The sequence below is a fragment of the Parasteatoda tepidariorum genome, chromosome 10 (genome assembly GCF_982258835.1).
Source record: "Parasteatoda tepidariorum strain Cologne lab strain chromosome 10, Ptep-v5.0, whole genome shotgun sequence".
Lineage (NCBI taxonomy): Eukaryota > Metazoa > Arthropoda > Arachnida > Araneae > Theridiidae > Parasteatoda > Parasteatoda tepidariorum.
The window spans coordinates 59,294,852-59,311,758 of NC_141764.1; the positions used below are offsets into that span (position 1 = coordinate 59,294,852).

The window sequence follows — 16,907 nt, forward strand, 5'->3', positions numbered from 1 at the left end:
GGGATGGGCTTACTTGAAATAGAATGGAAAGAACAGTTTCTAACATAAACAAATGCCACGTTTCAACAACCAATCTGGATCGAGATAAACACACTATGTCTCTTTCAGATATCCCATTGTGAGTTTTTAAAAGCTTTCAAAAGTAGATTGAATATCGTTTAATGAGAATTATGGGTGATGAGTAAAAATATTTGGCATCAAGTAATATTTGGTATGAATAAAATTATTTGGCACTCATGGCATCAAAATATTTCAGGCGTAGATGCATGCTTACATTTTTTAACATCATATTAATCAATTCAATGCTTTAAGTGGGAGACCTCGCTATCACATTTCCAGATTTCTTTGTGTTTCCCTCAATTTAAGAGTAATAATAATACTTGCGTAAATGCAATCAGGAAAGAGTTACAGTAAATCATAATTGTAAATTCCGCTTGTTTACTCAAAAACATATCTGTGAATATCTATTTTATGACTTTATGTTGATATGCTCTCCCCTATTATACTTGACCAACTACGATCGAAAATTTGAAACTCATTTTAATGTGGCATATTACTATACATTTTTGCAGATTATCCCAATTTCACCGTAAATCTGAACAATATATTTGTTAGTTTTTATTAAATATCCTTCAATTCGATATCATTTGCCACATAAGACTTTTAGGCATATTAATAAAACGAATATTAAAAAGAGACACATTCTAACCAACAAGAAGTCACTAAACTTTTTCATAATTAAGAACATTGAATATATAATTACATATTTTCAAATTTGACACTTTGAAAAAATGTATATTCAAAACTACAAGAATATAGTAAAATTTACTGGAATTCTGGTGCTATGGGAGCACTGAAAAGTTTAGTAGTTTGCAACGAAGCGCTTTGCTAATGATTTTAGTAAAATTAGAAATAAAATATTATTTTATAGTTGAGATTAAATTTGATAATTTTATCACCTTAGAATATGGCATAAAAACCATTTATTCGGTTAAAATTTACTTCTCGATTTAGTATTTTTTTACTAAATGTGATGTAATGAAGACTACAATTTTGTAAAACCAGAATTTCCATGGAAAAATTACCAAATGAATGGTTTAAATACCGCCTATTTTGGTTTTTATTAACAAAAATGCCATTAACATACAGTACGGTGATTTTACCAGAATTTTTTTTCTCCGTGTAGTGCTGACTAATGATATAGAATGTTTTTCTTTGAAGAGAACAATCGACGCATCTGAAGGTGCGCTGTCCGGGAACTCTTAACTGTAAACGGAATGACATTTTTAAGCAATGATAGCATGACAGCATGTGATGTTCATGCATAATTTTGTGTACCTATTTATATGCTTAAGCAACACCTGCTGAAAGAAAAGCTGACCAGAAATTCTTTCGATTAAGATAGACGTTGCAGAGTGTTAGAGAGATATTAAAGTTTTTTAATAGCAAGTAACTGATTTAAACAAAACTGGATTATAATGAAATATTTTCTTCGACTATCATGTTTTGCTTTCATGTTCGGAATCTATCTCGCTTATAATGACTTGTGTGAGTAAATATACATTTTATTTCATTCGAACTTTTATCTAATTCGATATCATAATCGAAAACATTTGGAAAAAAATTTTTGTTCTAGACGTAGTCAACTTAACTAAAAGAATTATAGCATGATGCATTAAAATATTTAATAATGATGATTTATTAATAAATTTATAATTTTTTCACAAATAATGACGATAAAAAGGTTTAAAAAAATTATTGTAAAATATAGTCGTTTAAAAAATTTGAAATACAATAGGAAGAATTGAGGGACAAGTACTTATCCATTATTGCCTCAATTTGTGCAAACGAATTTTAGTTTACTGGTGGTCCAAACATGAAAATCATATCGAGGCTAATTTTTTGCACATTTTTTGAGATTAATGTTATATTTGTTTTATTGAAAATATATTAGAGGTAATTAAAATTAAAATTGGATAAATATTCTTTTTATTAATGGACATCATAAAATATTTTAATGTTCTGTGTTGTTTTCTAATTAGCATACTATAGTTACAAATCATGTTCACAATAGTCTTAGATATTTTACTGACATGTATTAAGGCAATACTGTATTAAAAAATAAAACAGCTGCTGCCAGTCATAGCAGTGGCGTACATAAGCTTAGGTACGTCCCCATGCAAAATTTAAAAATGTACCCTATCGTAGACTTAACACAATTTTTTTTAAAAATTATAATATGAAGCAAACACAGTGAGGAGACATTCAGGCATTTATAATCATTAATTTTATTCTAATTGGTATATTTTAATGTTGATTAATGAGGAATTAATTGCGATGGAAGCCGGAATTAAGAAAAAAGTATTAAGTTGGAGCATTATATACACTTACCAACTTACCACATTGAAATGAAATTAATGTTAAAAATAAAAGAAAATAACTCACTATCTTACAGTAACTATATTCAAAGTTTAGTAAAGAAACAGTTTTATTTGTAAAGTGAGTTAAAAAATTTCTTATAAAAGAAAAAAAATATTTTTAAAGTAATTAATAGGGGTGGGTGCCCAAGTATTTAAACATGTTGACGGCAAATACGATAATTTTTGTTAAAACATCAAGGCAGGAAATTAAATTCTTTTAAATATTTATATTTATTTTTTATTTCCTTAATTCCTTTAATTAACCCTTTTTTCCCCTTTCTTTTTTATAAATCAACTTAGTAATGTATTTGCACGTAACACAAAAGTGCATTTTAAAAATAATTAACTGAAACGTCATTGAGTTAAAGTAGAAAGTAAATATCTTATTGAGCAACATAACTGTAAATTAAATATTTTAATTTAAGAAATTGCATGAGGTTTAAAAATATTTAAAACAAAACAACAAAGCTCGAAATAATATTTAACATTCAGTTCAGCTTATTTTTAAATTGAAAACATTTATCTTTAGCGAATTATAAGAGATTTTATGAATATTAAATTCTTAAAACCACTTTTTAAGCAACAAATAATTAGAAACAAATTCAAAAATAGTAAACAGTTTAAAAGCGCCTATTCGAATTTCACGTTCTGTTAGATTTTATTAAAAATATCGATATTAAAATAAAAAAACAATTGAAAAGTAACTTAGATTGTGACGTTGAAATTGGCACAAATAAAGCACGCCAAAGGAGATGGTTTAAATTTCTGATTCGAAAATCTCAAATCGCTATAGCACCAGATTAAAAATATCAGGATTTTTGAAACCCAGTGGAAAAAGGTATAGCAATAACTATTGACAGAACGGTAAAGAAAAAACATTCTTAGATTTGCGATGAATTCGGCGTAAATAAAGAATCCATTGAAAGTGTATGATTTGAGTGCGGTATTCAGAATTCAAAATTTCGGATTTTGGGCTTACCTAAAACAGTCAGTTCAATTCACACTCCACCAATTTGACACTCATAAGAAATTAATGTTTTTTTTTTTAAATAAATGATTTTTTGAATGATAAATATTGTTAAACAAACAATATGAAAGAGTCTTAAGAGTTTTAAAATAAAGTTTCGTTTTATTATTAACGCAATAACAATGTAATATTGCATTGCAGATTATTCTTGCGCAAGAGTGCAAGTAATACGAATATATATATATATATATATATATATATATATATATATATATATATATATATATATATATATATATATATATGCATCTATATATATATATATATATATATATATATATATATATATATATATATATATATATATGCATCTATATATATATATATATATATATATATATGCATCTATATATATATATATATATATATATATATATATATATATATATATATATATATATATATATATATATATATATATATATATATATATATACATATATATATATATATATATATATATATACATATATATATATATATATATATATATATATATAGATGCATATATATATATATATATATATATATATATAGATGCATATATATATATATATATATATATATATATATATATATATATATATATATATATATATATATAGATGCATATATATATATATATATATATATATATATATATATATATATATATATATATATATATATATATATATATATATATATATATATATATATATATGCATATATATATATATATATATGCATATATATATATATATATATATATATATATATATATAGATGCATATATATATATATATATATATATATATATATATATATATATATAGATGCATATATATATATATATATATATATATATATATATATATATATATATATATATATATATATATATATATATATATATATATATATATATATATATATATGCATATATATATATATGCATATATATATATATATATATATATATATATGCATATATATATATATATATATATATATATATATATATATATATATATATATATATATATATATATATATATATATATATATATATATATATATATATATATATATATATATATATATATATATATATATATATATATGCATATATATATATATATATATATATATATATATATATATATATAATATATATATATATATATATATATATATATATATATATATATATATATATATATATATATATATATATATATATATATATATGCATATATATATATATATATATATATATATATATATATATATATATATATATATATATATATGCATATATATATATATATATATATATATATATATATATATATATATATATATATATATATATATATATATATATATATATATATATATATATATATATATATATGCATATATATATATATATATATATATATATGCATATATATATATATATATATATATATGCATATATATATATATATATATATATGCATATATATATATATATATATATATATGCATATATATATATATATATATATATATGCATATATATATATATATATATATATATGCATATATATATATATATATATATATGCATATATATATATATATATATATATATATATGCATATATATATATATATATATATATATATATGCATATATATATATATATATATATATATATATATATATATATATGCATATATATATATATATATATATATATATATATATATATATATATATATATGCATATATATATATATATATATATATATATATATATATATATATATATATATATATGCATATATATATATATATATATATATATATATATATATATATATATATATATATATATATATATATATATATATATATATATATATATATATATATATATATATATATATATATATATATATATATATATATATATATGCATATATATATATATATATATATATATATATATATATATATATATATATATATATGCATATATATATATATATATATATATATATATATATATATATATATATGCATATATATATATATATATATATATATATATATATATATATATATATATATATATATATGCATATATATATATATATATATATATATATATATATATATATATATATGCATATATATATATATATATATATATATATATATATATATATATATATATATATATATATATATATATATATATATATATATATGCATATATATATATATATATATATATATATATATATATATATATATATATATATATATGCATATATATATATATATATATGCATATATATATATATATATATATATATATATATGCATATATATATATATATATATATATGCATATATATATATATATATATATATATATATATATGCATATATATATATATATATATATATATATATATATGCATATATATATATATATATATATATATATATATATATGCATATATATATATATATATATATATATATATATATATATATATATATATATATATATATATATATATGCATATATATATATATATATATATATATATATGCATATATATATATATATATATATATATATATATATGCATATATATATATATATATATATATATATATATATACATATATATATATATATATATATATATATATATACATATATATATATATATATATATATATATATATAATATATATATATATATATATATATATATATATATATATATATATATATGCATATATATATATATATATATATATATATATATATATACATATATATATATATATATATATATATATATATATATATATATATATATATATATATATATATATATATATATATATGCATATATATATATATATATATATATATATATATGCATATATATATATATATATATGCATATATATATATATATATGCATATATATATATATATATATATATATATGCATATATATATATATATATATATATATATATATATATGCATATATATATATATATATATGCATATATATATATATATATGCATATATATATATATATATATATATATGCATATATATATATATATATATATATATATATATATATATATATATATATATATATATGCATATATATATATATATATATATATATATATATATATATATATGCATATATATATATATATATATATATATATATATATACATATATATATATATATATATATATATATATATATATATATATATATATATATATATATATATATATATATATGCATATATATATATATATATATATATATATATATATATATATGCATATATATATATATATATATGCATATATATATATATATATGCATATATATATATATATATATATATATATATGCATATATATATATATATATATATATATATATATATGCATATATATATATATATATATGCATATATATATATATATATGCATATATATATATATATATATATATATATGCATATATATATATATATATATATATATATATATATATATATGCATATATATATATATATATATATATATATATATATATATATATGCATATATATACATATATGGCAGTACTTTTACTTTCGTTACTTGTACCGCCGGAACAAGTAAAAAGTACGTACTTTTACTTGTACTTCGTTACTTTTTAAATTTAGTACTTTTACTTGTACTTTCGTTACTTTTTTAGGGAAAAAGTACAAGTATTTGTAACGGAAATATCGAACGAAATCGTTACTTTTTTTCTAAAACTCGGTAAGCCTTCTAAAAAAAAATATTAAATTGAAAAAAAATGCTTATGTTTTTTTTTAATTTATAAAATTAATGTGCAATATACATGCATTCACATCTAACTTCGTGTTTAAATACCTTCTGTTTCAACTTATACTGCACATTCAATTATTTTTTACTAGCTCAAAGATCACAAAGCTATCTGAAACCCTGAGTTTGCTTTGCTTATGTTTGTGCTTTTAAAACGCGTCTCTAAAGAGTAAAACAATCTTAAATCAATGGTAATTTATAAATAAAAATAATAAACTAAAAATTAAAATCAATAGATAAAATTTCTTTTTCGTGCAAATCCATAAAAAGTTTGAAATTAAAACTATATTTGATTTGAAAATTATATTATACTATTATATTATAAAATTATAGTATAATATTCTTTCAAATTTAAAAATAATTTAAATCCATAACTTTCAAAATTAAAAATAATTAAATAAATGACAACAATTTGGCTAAAACTTTAAAGAGCATAAGAATATTATTCAATAAAATTTTAGGTTACTTTGAATTTTCGATTTCCTAGAAATGTACTTTTAAATCGTTACTTTTTTTGCTTAGTACTTGTACTTTTACTTGTACTTTTTACTCGTTACTTTTTAAAATATGAACTTTTTACTTTTTACTCGTTACTTTTTTTAAAAATACTTGTACTTTTACTCGTTACTTTTTAAAAGTAACGTTGCCATATATGTATATATATATATATATATATATATATGTATATATATATATATATATATATATATATATATATATATATATATATATATATATATATATGTATATATATATATATATATATATATATATATATATATATATATATATATATATATATATATATATATATATATGCATATATATATATATATATATGCATATATATATATATATATATATATATATATATATATATATATATATATATATATATATATATATATATATATATATATATATATATATATATGCATATATATATATATATATATGCATATATATCTTTATATATATATTTCGACTGTTCGTGTGTATGTCACTGAACTCCTCCTAAACGGCTGGACTGATTTAAATGAAATTTTCTGTGTACCTTCAGAAGGATTCGAGAATGGTTTAGATTCACAATAGAACATTCTGCCACAAACCGTTCCAGCGGTATCAGCGAAAATCGAAATGGAATTTTCTGATTGGTTAAAAGTTAGCCACTGTTTTAAATTTTGCTGTACACGAATCAGTTTTCAAATATCTTGAAGATAACAACAGTGATATTTTCTATCTTATAGCTCTATTCTTTTAGAAAAGTAAATTACATATACTTTAATATTTAATCATAATTCGGTTCTTTATTTCAGGTGAGCACAAGCACGTAAAATCAACGAGAATAAGTTTCGTAATTATTGGTCGTATCACGGATTTAGTATTGTGAAAACTGTTTAATAAAAATCAAGCCAAAAGCAAATTTTATTCATCTTGCACGCTTTTAATAATTATTTATATTTAGTATGCAATTTTAGCTCAATTCAGTATGCAATTTTTCATTGCTGACAGTTGTCATTTGAAAACTATTAGATTGTTTATTATTACAAAGTTTGCGAATTCACATTCATTTTAATTATTTCATTTAAAAAATAGGAGTAGACTATATTTGAGGGTGCCCCTTGACTCTCACCAAGTTGTGATAGCGGTTGATCTCCAAGCTGGCCGATGTTGAATCCCAATCGTGATTCTGATTCGTTTAAATTTCAGCGTTATTTTTAAATGTTCAACGGTATATGTAATTTCAGAAGTCCGTTAGTTCTATGTTGGATACCGGCTGATTAGGTTACTTTTGCTTCTGATCAATAGGATCGAAGGTATGCGGGCAGTCATAAAAAAAGGACTTTAGAAAAAAATGTCACCGCCATTCCGATACCACAGACGCCATTTTCAATTCGTATTTCGCCGAATTTATGTGGCGATATAGGAACACAGATTCTATTCATGATAAATTTAGACAGTATCTAACTGCTATTAGAGAATTCTGTGCACCTAAAACTGTGGAAATTCAAGCTTAATGAATAAGTGAGATGTTTTTTTTCCTTTTCTTTCTGTGTTTACTCCATTAATTTTTATTTCGATTCAAAATGCATTTTATTGGGTTTATTAATTTTGCTTACATTGGGTTCATTGTAATTTTATAAAGTTTTGGCCGATGTCTTGCTGAAATTTTCCAATGTATTATTAAAATATCATTATGTTTCGGCAGTCATTCCTGTTACCGCGGTGTTCCGCGCAAACAGGAATGGTGATAAACATAAGTTACCAATTTCGTCAAGGGGCACCCACAAGTATATTTTTACCAAAAATAGATTTTTGTTTTAAATTTTATCATTATTATATTTCTTATTTAATTTATTTCATTTTTATTGCTTTTTTATTATTTAAAATAAATACGTGAATTTTCGAATTAGCAAATTTGCGACCACTGTCAACTTCTACATTTCTTTTTGTTTGAAAGAGAATATTTGCAAAAATATGCCGCCTAAACGAATCGCTCTTAGTCGATCAACATCTCAAGCACGCAAGAAGAGAACTAACCGTGTTTCAGAAAAATCGGAGCAACGGGAAGAAAGACTTGAAACTAATCGAGAACACAATGCTTTAGCCCGTTCCTTAGAAACGTCTGAGAAACAGGAAAGAAGACTGTTAACAAATCAACTACGCACTACTCAAGCCTGTTCCTTGGAAACATCAGAGCAACGGGAAAGAAGACTGTTAACAAATCAACTACGCACTTATCAAGCCCGTTCGTCGGAAACATCAGAGCAACGGGATGCAAGAATAAAAATCAATCAAGAACGCACTTCGCTATTCAGACGCTGCCAATACTCTGATTTGAATCTGAGTGCATTTCACTATGATCCGACAACCAACTATAGTCTTTCACCCAAGCGTCATCATCGGAAAAATGGATCAATTATGTATGTTTTGTAGTGCTCTCAAATTTAAGAATGAAACAGCTGGAATTTGCTGTTCTGGAGGCAAAGTGTAACTACCAGATTTAACGTCGCCAGTCGAGCCATTATCAACGTTGTTATCGGGTCAAGCAAATCAATAGAAACTTTTCTTGGCGAATATAGGTCAGTACATTCGTGTTTCCAAATGACTTCATTCGGTGCTGCTACAAGTATCGGTGCGCATATGGACAGCTAGAGTTATTTATTACATTCACATGCAATCCTGCTTGAGCTAAAATTAAAGAGCTTTAGTAACTTAGGCAAACATCATCGGATCTTCATGATACATTATCACACGTGAGTTAAAACAAATATTAAGCTCTAAACTTGGTTTTATTGCGAAAAGTCATGTTTTTAGAGAGACACGGTGTTTGATGCATTTTATTGAACGGCAGAAAAAGAGAATTGCCACATGATTTGGCTTATTGAAAAACTCACACCAGGACAAATTGGTCAGCTCATATCAGCAGAAATATTCATGACGCCATTGATCCAGAATTATTTCAGATCATCATCCAAAATATGTTTCATGGTCGGTGTGCATCACCATACATGTCTGTTTGAAAATGCACTAACGATATCCTGGAGAATTAACTGTTGAGACTATCACTGGTTTTTTCACCATTAAATAAAATTCTCTATTCAAATCATAATCACAAATCTCATTTACACACTTAAATACAAAATTTAAATTCAAACTGAAAGCTTTGCAACGCACGCAGGGTACAGCTAGTATGTATATATATATGCATATATATATGCATATATATATGCATATATATATGCATATATATGTGCATATATATATATATATATATGTGCATATATATATATATATGCATATATATATATATATATATGCATATATATATATATATAAATATATATGCATATATATATATATATATATGCATATATATATATATATAAATATATATGCATATATATATATATATATATATATATATATATAAATATATATGCATATATATATATATATATATATATATATATATATATATATATATATATATATATATATATATATATATATATATATATATATATATATATATATATATATATATATATATATATATATATGTGCATATATATATATATGCATATATATATATAAATATATATGCATATATATATATATATATATATATATATATATATATATATATATATATATATATATATATATATATATATATATATATATATATATGTATATATATATATATATGTATATATATATATATATGTATATATATATATATATATATATATATATATATATATATATATATATATATATATATATATATATGTATATATATATATATATGTATATATATATATATATGTATATATATATATATATATATGTATATATATATATATATATATGTATATATATATATATATGTATATATATATATATATGTATATATATATATATGTATATATATATATATATATATGTATATATATATATATATATATGTATATATATATATATATATATGTATATATGTATATATATATATATATATATATATTATATATATATATATATATATATATATGTATATATATATATATGTATATATATATATATGTATATATATATATATGTATATATATATATATGTATATATATATGTATATATATATATATGTATATATATATATATGTATATATATATGTATATATATATATATGTATATATATATATATGTATATATATATGTATATATATATATATATGTATATATATATATATATGTATATATATATATATATATATATATATATATATATATATATATATATATATATATATATATATATATATATATATATATGTATATATATATATATATATATATATATATGTGCTGGCACTAACACTGATTCCGTCGACTAAACGTCTAGGTTCATCTTCTAAATATCCTCGCAAAAACACATGTTTATCAATTAATGATAGACTATTATTATCGTCAATAGAAGATTTAAATTGTTCCCAGAAACACTGCCATTGTTCAATATCACCTCGAAAAGTATCGAGTTTAATAGTAGGGAGTTTCACTGTGTGAGAGTGAGAAACGGGTAATTGCATAACGGGTACTTGTGTAGCAGATATTTGAGAAACGATTACTTCTGGCGATTGGAAAGTATTATATTCAAAATTAGTTCTGCTACCAAATTTTTTTGCTTTAAAGATAGCGAGCTAGGCATTATCCACGTATTCTTCACATTGAATAATATCATTGTCATAATCACTATCTGTTAATAAACTATGTAAGTCATTATCCAATTTCTTCATTTCTAACAAGCAATCGGAAAGTCGATGACTAATATATTCGACATTTTCATTTGAAGTGTCAGAGGTTGCAGAAAGATCGGAATTTAATTGCGTAATTAATCGAGTAACATTACCTCGTACTGTTCTTCTTTTTCTTTTCAAAAGTGCCAGACTATCGCCAAGTTCTTTATCGTTTGGTTTCTCCATCATTGAGTAATACTGATGTTTGAAGTTTCTTTAGTTTTTAAAAGAGTGACTGCGTAAATTATTCATCTGATTCGTATTTAGTTTTAAACCGAGTTGTTTCGGCACCAAAATGTGTTGGTTATAAACGTAAATGTTTCCTAATTACAATCAACACTAAAACAAGTATCTCATAGAACAAACTCTTTTTACTATCACAAGTGTACACAAAAAAATATACATGTTGCCAACAAAAGAATAATGTAAGAAATAATATAATAAATAATATAATAAATAATCACTGCATCTGCGTCTGGTAATCACTGCATCTGCGTTCACGCACTTGCGTCTGGAACAACCTCTTTGGAAGGCGAATGCTCTATCTCCTGAGCCATCGTGACTCTAATTGTTTTCATTGAAAAAAAATCTGTGTTTTCCTTTATTTTGCTTTTAATACTAAATTTTTTTTCAGGTATGTTTATGCCAAAAAATGGACCTCCTCCACCAAAATGTCCTCCAAATGAAGTGTTCAAGATATGTCTGAGTAATTGTTCCAACTGTGAGCAGCGTGGGTTTTGCATTTTGAGAGAGTGCAGGATAAATGGATGTGATTGCATACCCCATTTTGTAAGGCTGACACCAGGTGGTCCTTGCGAGCCTGTCAGCCAGTGCCCACAACGTGAGTATTCTAAAGCAAACAAATAAAGTACCACGAGATTTACGTAAACTACTATGAAGTTTAGTGCATAAATACCTAACAGCATAGAATGCTTATAAGTTAAATTGATTTTGTTTATTTCGTTGTGGTAATGGAAATCTGTATTTTCAAAAATCGATAGTTATCGTATTTCCCGGTGGTGAATTTCTAATTCGCCGACCTGTAACGACACGATGGCATTTTCTTCAACAAAAAAAATTGTAAAAAATTGTCATTTGACTCTTTTTTTTGTTTGTTTAGGTAACAAAGTTTCAAAGAATTTTTTTTTTCAATGCCCTTCTGGGGAACGACCTTTTCGTCAATACAGACACCTGAAGGGCATATTTGTTGACCACTCTTTCAGGGACACCATATTAGGTAGGCTAACGTTGCTCCCACAGTAAGCATGACAGTACAGAGAATGAAAGAATATCCATACCTTACCCGAGATTCGAACCCAGAACCTTTCTGATGCAAGGTCAGTTCTCTGACCCATACACAGTTCAGTCGGCCCTGATAGAAATAAAAGCTTGTATTATAATTAAATATTTGGAGCTGAGAGGAAAATATCTAAAAATGAGAGAAAATCGTTAAAGGCAGTTGGATTGTAAGTTAGCATCACGGGGGGAAAAATCGACCCATTGTATAGCTCGATCTCCTAATTTTGATTGCGTGTTTGTAAATTTTTGTTTTGTCGGGTTATTAGACGACCACTGAAAAAAGAAACAAATATAACAAATTTCAAAACTAAAAACATTTAAAAAAAATTATTAAGTCTACAAAATTTCCTCAAGTTAATTATATTTCACAATAATCTCTCTATAGTATTTATGCCATTGAAATCAAATCTAACTTTAACCTATTCAAACAAATAAAACGAAGTTAGAATACCAATAGGTCACTTGTTATTTTAAACATTTATAAATTAATCAAATATTATTATTTCAGGAAAGAATTAAAATAGATTTTTTTGGGTTTTACTTCTTTATAAAAAAAAATTGATCAAATAAGATATTTCTTTTGAACAGACCTAATTAAAAAACAGATCTTCAAGACATTTAATTTTCCTTTAAGAGGAATTTTTTTTGAGCGTCAAAGATTTTTCCTAATTATTATCGATATAAAATAAATATTTAATTTAGGAAAACAGCATGAAACAAGTTATCAGAGTTAAATTTTAAAGTAATCACTTTCAAATAAAAAATTATCACTTCTCTCATTTTTATAGAAAAAATTGTTTTTTTTTTTATTATTTAATGAATTGAACAACAAAAAATGCATACTATTGGAAGTAGTTTTTATTTCCTAATAGAACGTGATAATACATAATACATTCTCACAATTTTGTTTCCTACAAATAATAATTATTAAAATCGTAAGAAAATAACTGAACGCTACACACATGTTTTGTCAATCGACTTCCGATCGCTTTGGCCTAAAAACAGCTATAGCATAGCATAGCTGTTTTTAGACATAAAACAGCATAGAGATAAATACACATTTTGTAGGCTCTCTTAAAACGCTCATTTTCTTTAATTTAGTTACTATCTTATTATTACCTTATCGATATTCTTGGGAGTTATTCCTTTGGGAAATAACGCATTTTTCGGCGAAATACTAACTCTCGAATGTTTGAACAGTGAGAAAAAAAGCATGTTCGAAGAATATGATAAAATTTACCGTATTTCTGTCTCTATAAGAACAACAAAAAGATCTGCAATTTTTAATGAGTTAGTTAGTTTGGGGATATTGAAGCAAAAGTCAGTAGTAATTTTTTAGGAAGCGACTTTGTTATTTAGTTTGGAAAAATTAACAATAAATATAGTTGTTATAGTGTGATAAAATTTGGAAATTGTGGTAAATTTTGCTAATTTTGTCATGATACCTCAAAGCATAGTATAAAACTTTTTTATTCAGTTAAATTTACTTTACGGTGGCTGTACATTTTACTAATTGCGCATCAATAAGAACGATAATTTTGAAAAAACCAGAATTTTTTGTAAACCGTTACCATAATAACGGAAAAATTATCAAGTGAATGGTTGAAATACCATATATCTTGGCTTTAAAAACAAGAATTATACTTTTCTTTTTTCAGAAATTCATTACCATACTGTACGATAATTTTAGCAGAATTTTTTTCTTCCTTGAATGCATGGATCTTAACTGCTCCTCTAATAAAATGCAGCTTAAGGGACTTTAAAGCAAATAGCATGATTACGCTCACTAAAAGATGAAATTATAAAAATTATTGCTCACAGTTAGAAGAATTCAAGCCAACAATAAGATATTTATTGAAAGAAGGTCATGCTCCCATGCAAAAATATATTGTCTCGTGCATATTTGCCAGCTCATCAAGAGCTGTTATACTATATTCACCAGGTCCCGTGCTTTCATATTTTCATCTATTTACATTAATACAAAATTTCCTTAATCGAAATAACATTAAATCGTTGTATTGGAAGACAAAAATAAAACTGGCGTAGAAAAGTTTGACACTTGCATAATTAAACAAATATGTACCAAACATTTAATATGATACTATTAATTTTTTTTTAAATTGACACATATAACGAACTTTGAAAACAACCAAATGCATATACTTCCCATATAATCGCTATCCTTCATTCTGGACAATATTTTATTCAACCCGAAGTTTCTGCAAAAACGTTTTAAACGCGATACACCTTTTTATTCCTTAAGACGTTTCAATCACAGGTCTTTCTGTTTGAAAACAAGTTCAGCATTAAATCGTTGTAAGAGTAAAGAACAAATATAAGAAAACTTTTACTAATGTTCACTATATTCTGCCGATAAAAATCCTTTTAAATCAATACTGAGATTCTTTCTTTAAAATGACATTCTCACCCACAAAAGAAGTATTTCGGTTGGGAAACGATACTCAAGGAAGACTTTTTAGTTTTCATTTTGGTTTTCAGAGGATTGTTTGTTTGCCAGGAACATTTGATTTGATATTTGAAGTGTTCAATGTAAAATATTATGAGAAATGTGTACAGAAGGGATTTTCTGTTTTTATAAAATGTAGCTTTTTTAAACTTTAAAAATACACCTTTTTCGTGGAAGGGAATCTAAGATAAGTATAAAATACTTTAAACAACGCAATATTTTTATGTTCGCAAAATTAAGGATGGAGCAAAATATTAGTTAAAAAAAATCTAGAAGAAGCTATAGTTTTCGTTATTAATAGTATTTTTTTAAGATTACCTTTATAATTTGACATCGAGCGATATTTTTATGATTAGGGGACTCCGCTTACCAACCCCTTGGTTGCCACTCATTCATCTTTGTTGTTTCTTAAAAATCAATATATTTTTTTAAAAGAATATTTTTTTAAAAAGTATTCAGTTATTTTAACTTGATGTTAGAATATTTTTAAATCAGTTA

At 22.4% G+C, this 16,907-nt stretch overlaps 1 protein-coding gene across 2 annotated transcripts in view; it reads left to right on the top strand.

The window, feature by feature from the left end:
* The first annotated feature begins 1,367 nt into the window (after window positions 1–1,367).
* LOC107455135 (uncharacterized) overlaps window positions 1,368–16,907 on the top strand; it is a 33,033-nt gene continuing 17,493 nt past the window's right edge. For both annotated transcript variants that reach the window (XM_016072600.4, XM_071183986.2), the window contains exons 1-2: window positions 1,368–1,548; window positions 13,278–13,484. In XM_016072600.4, the coding sequence (XP_015928086.3) occupies window positions 1,479–1,548; window positions 13,278–13,484 (277 nt within the window). In that variant the 5' untranslated portion in view covers window positions 1,368–1,478. The remainder of the gene's footprint in view (window positions 1,549–13,277; window positions 13,485–16,907) is intronic.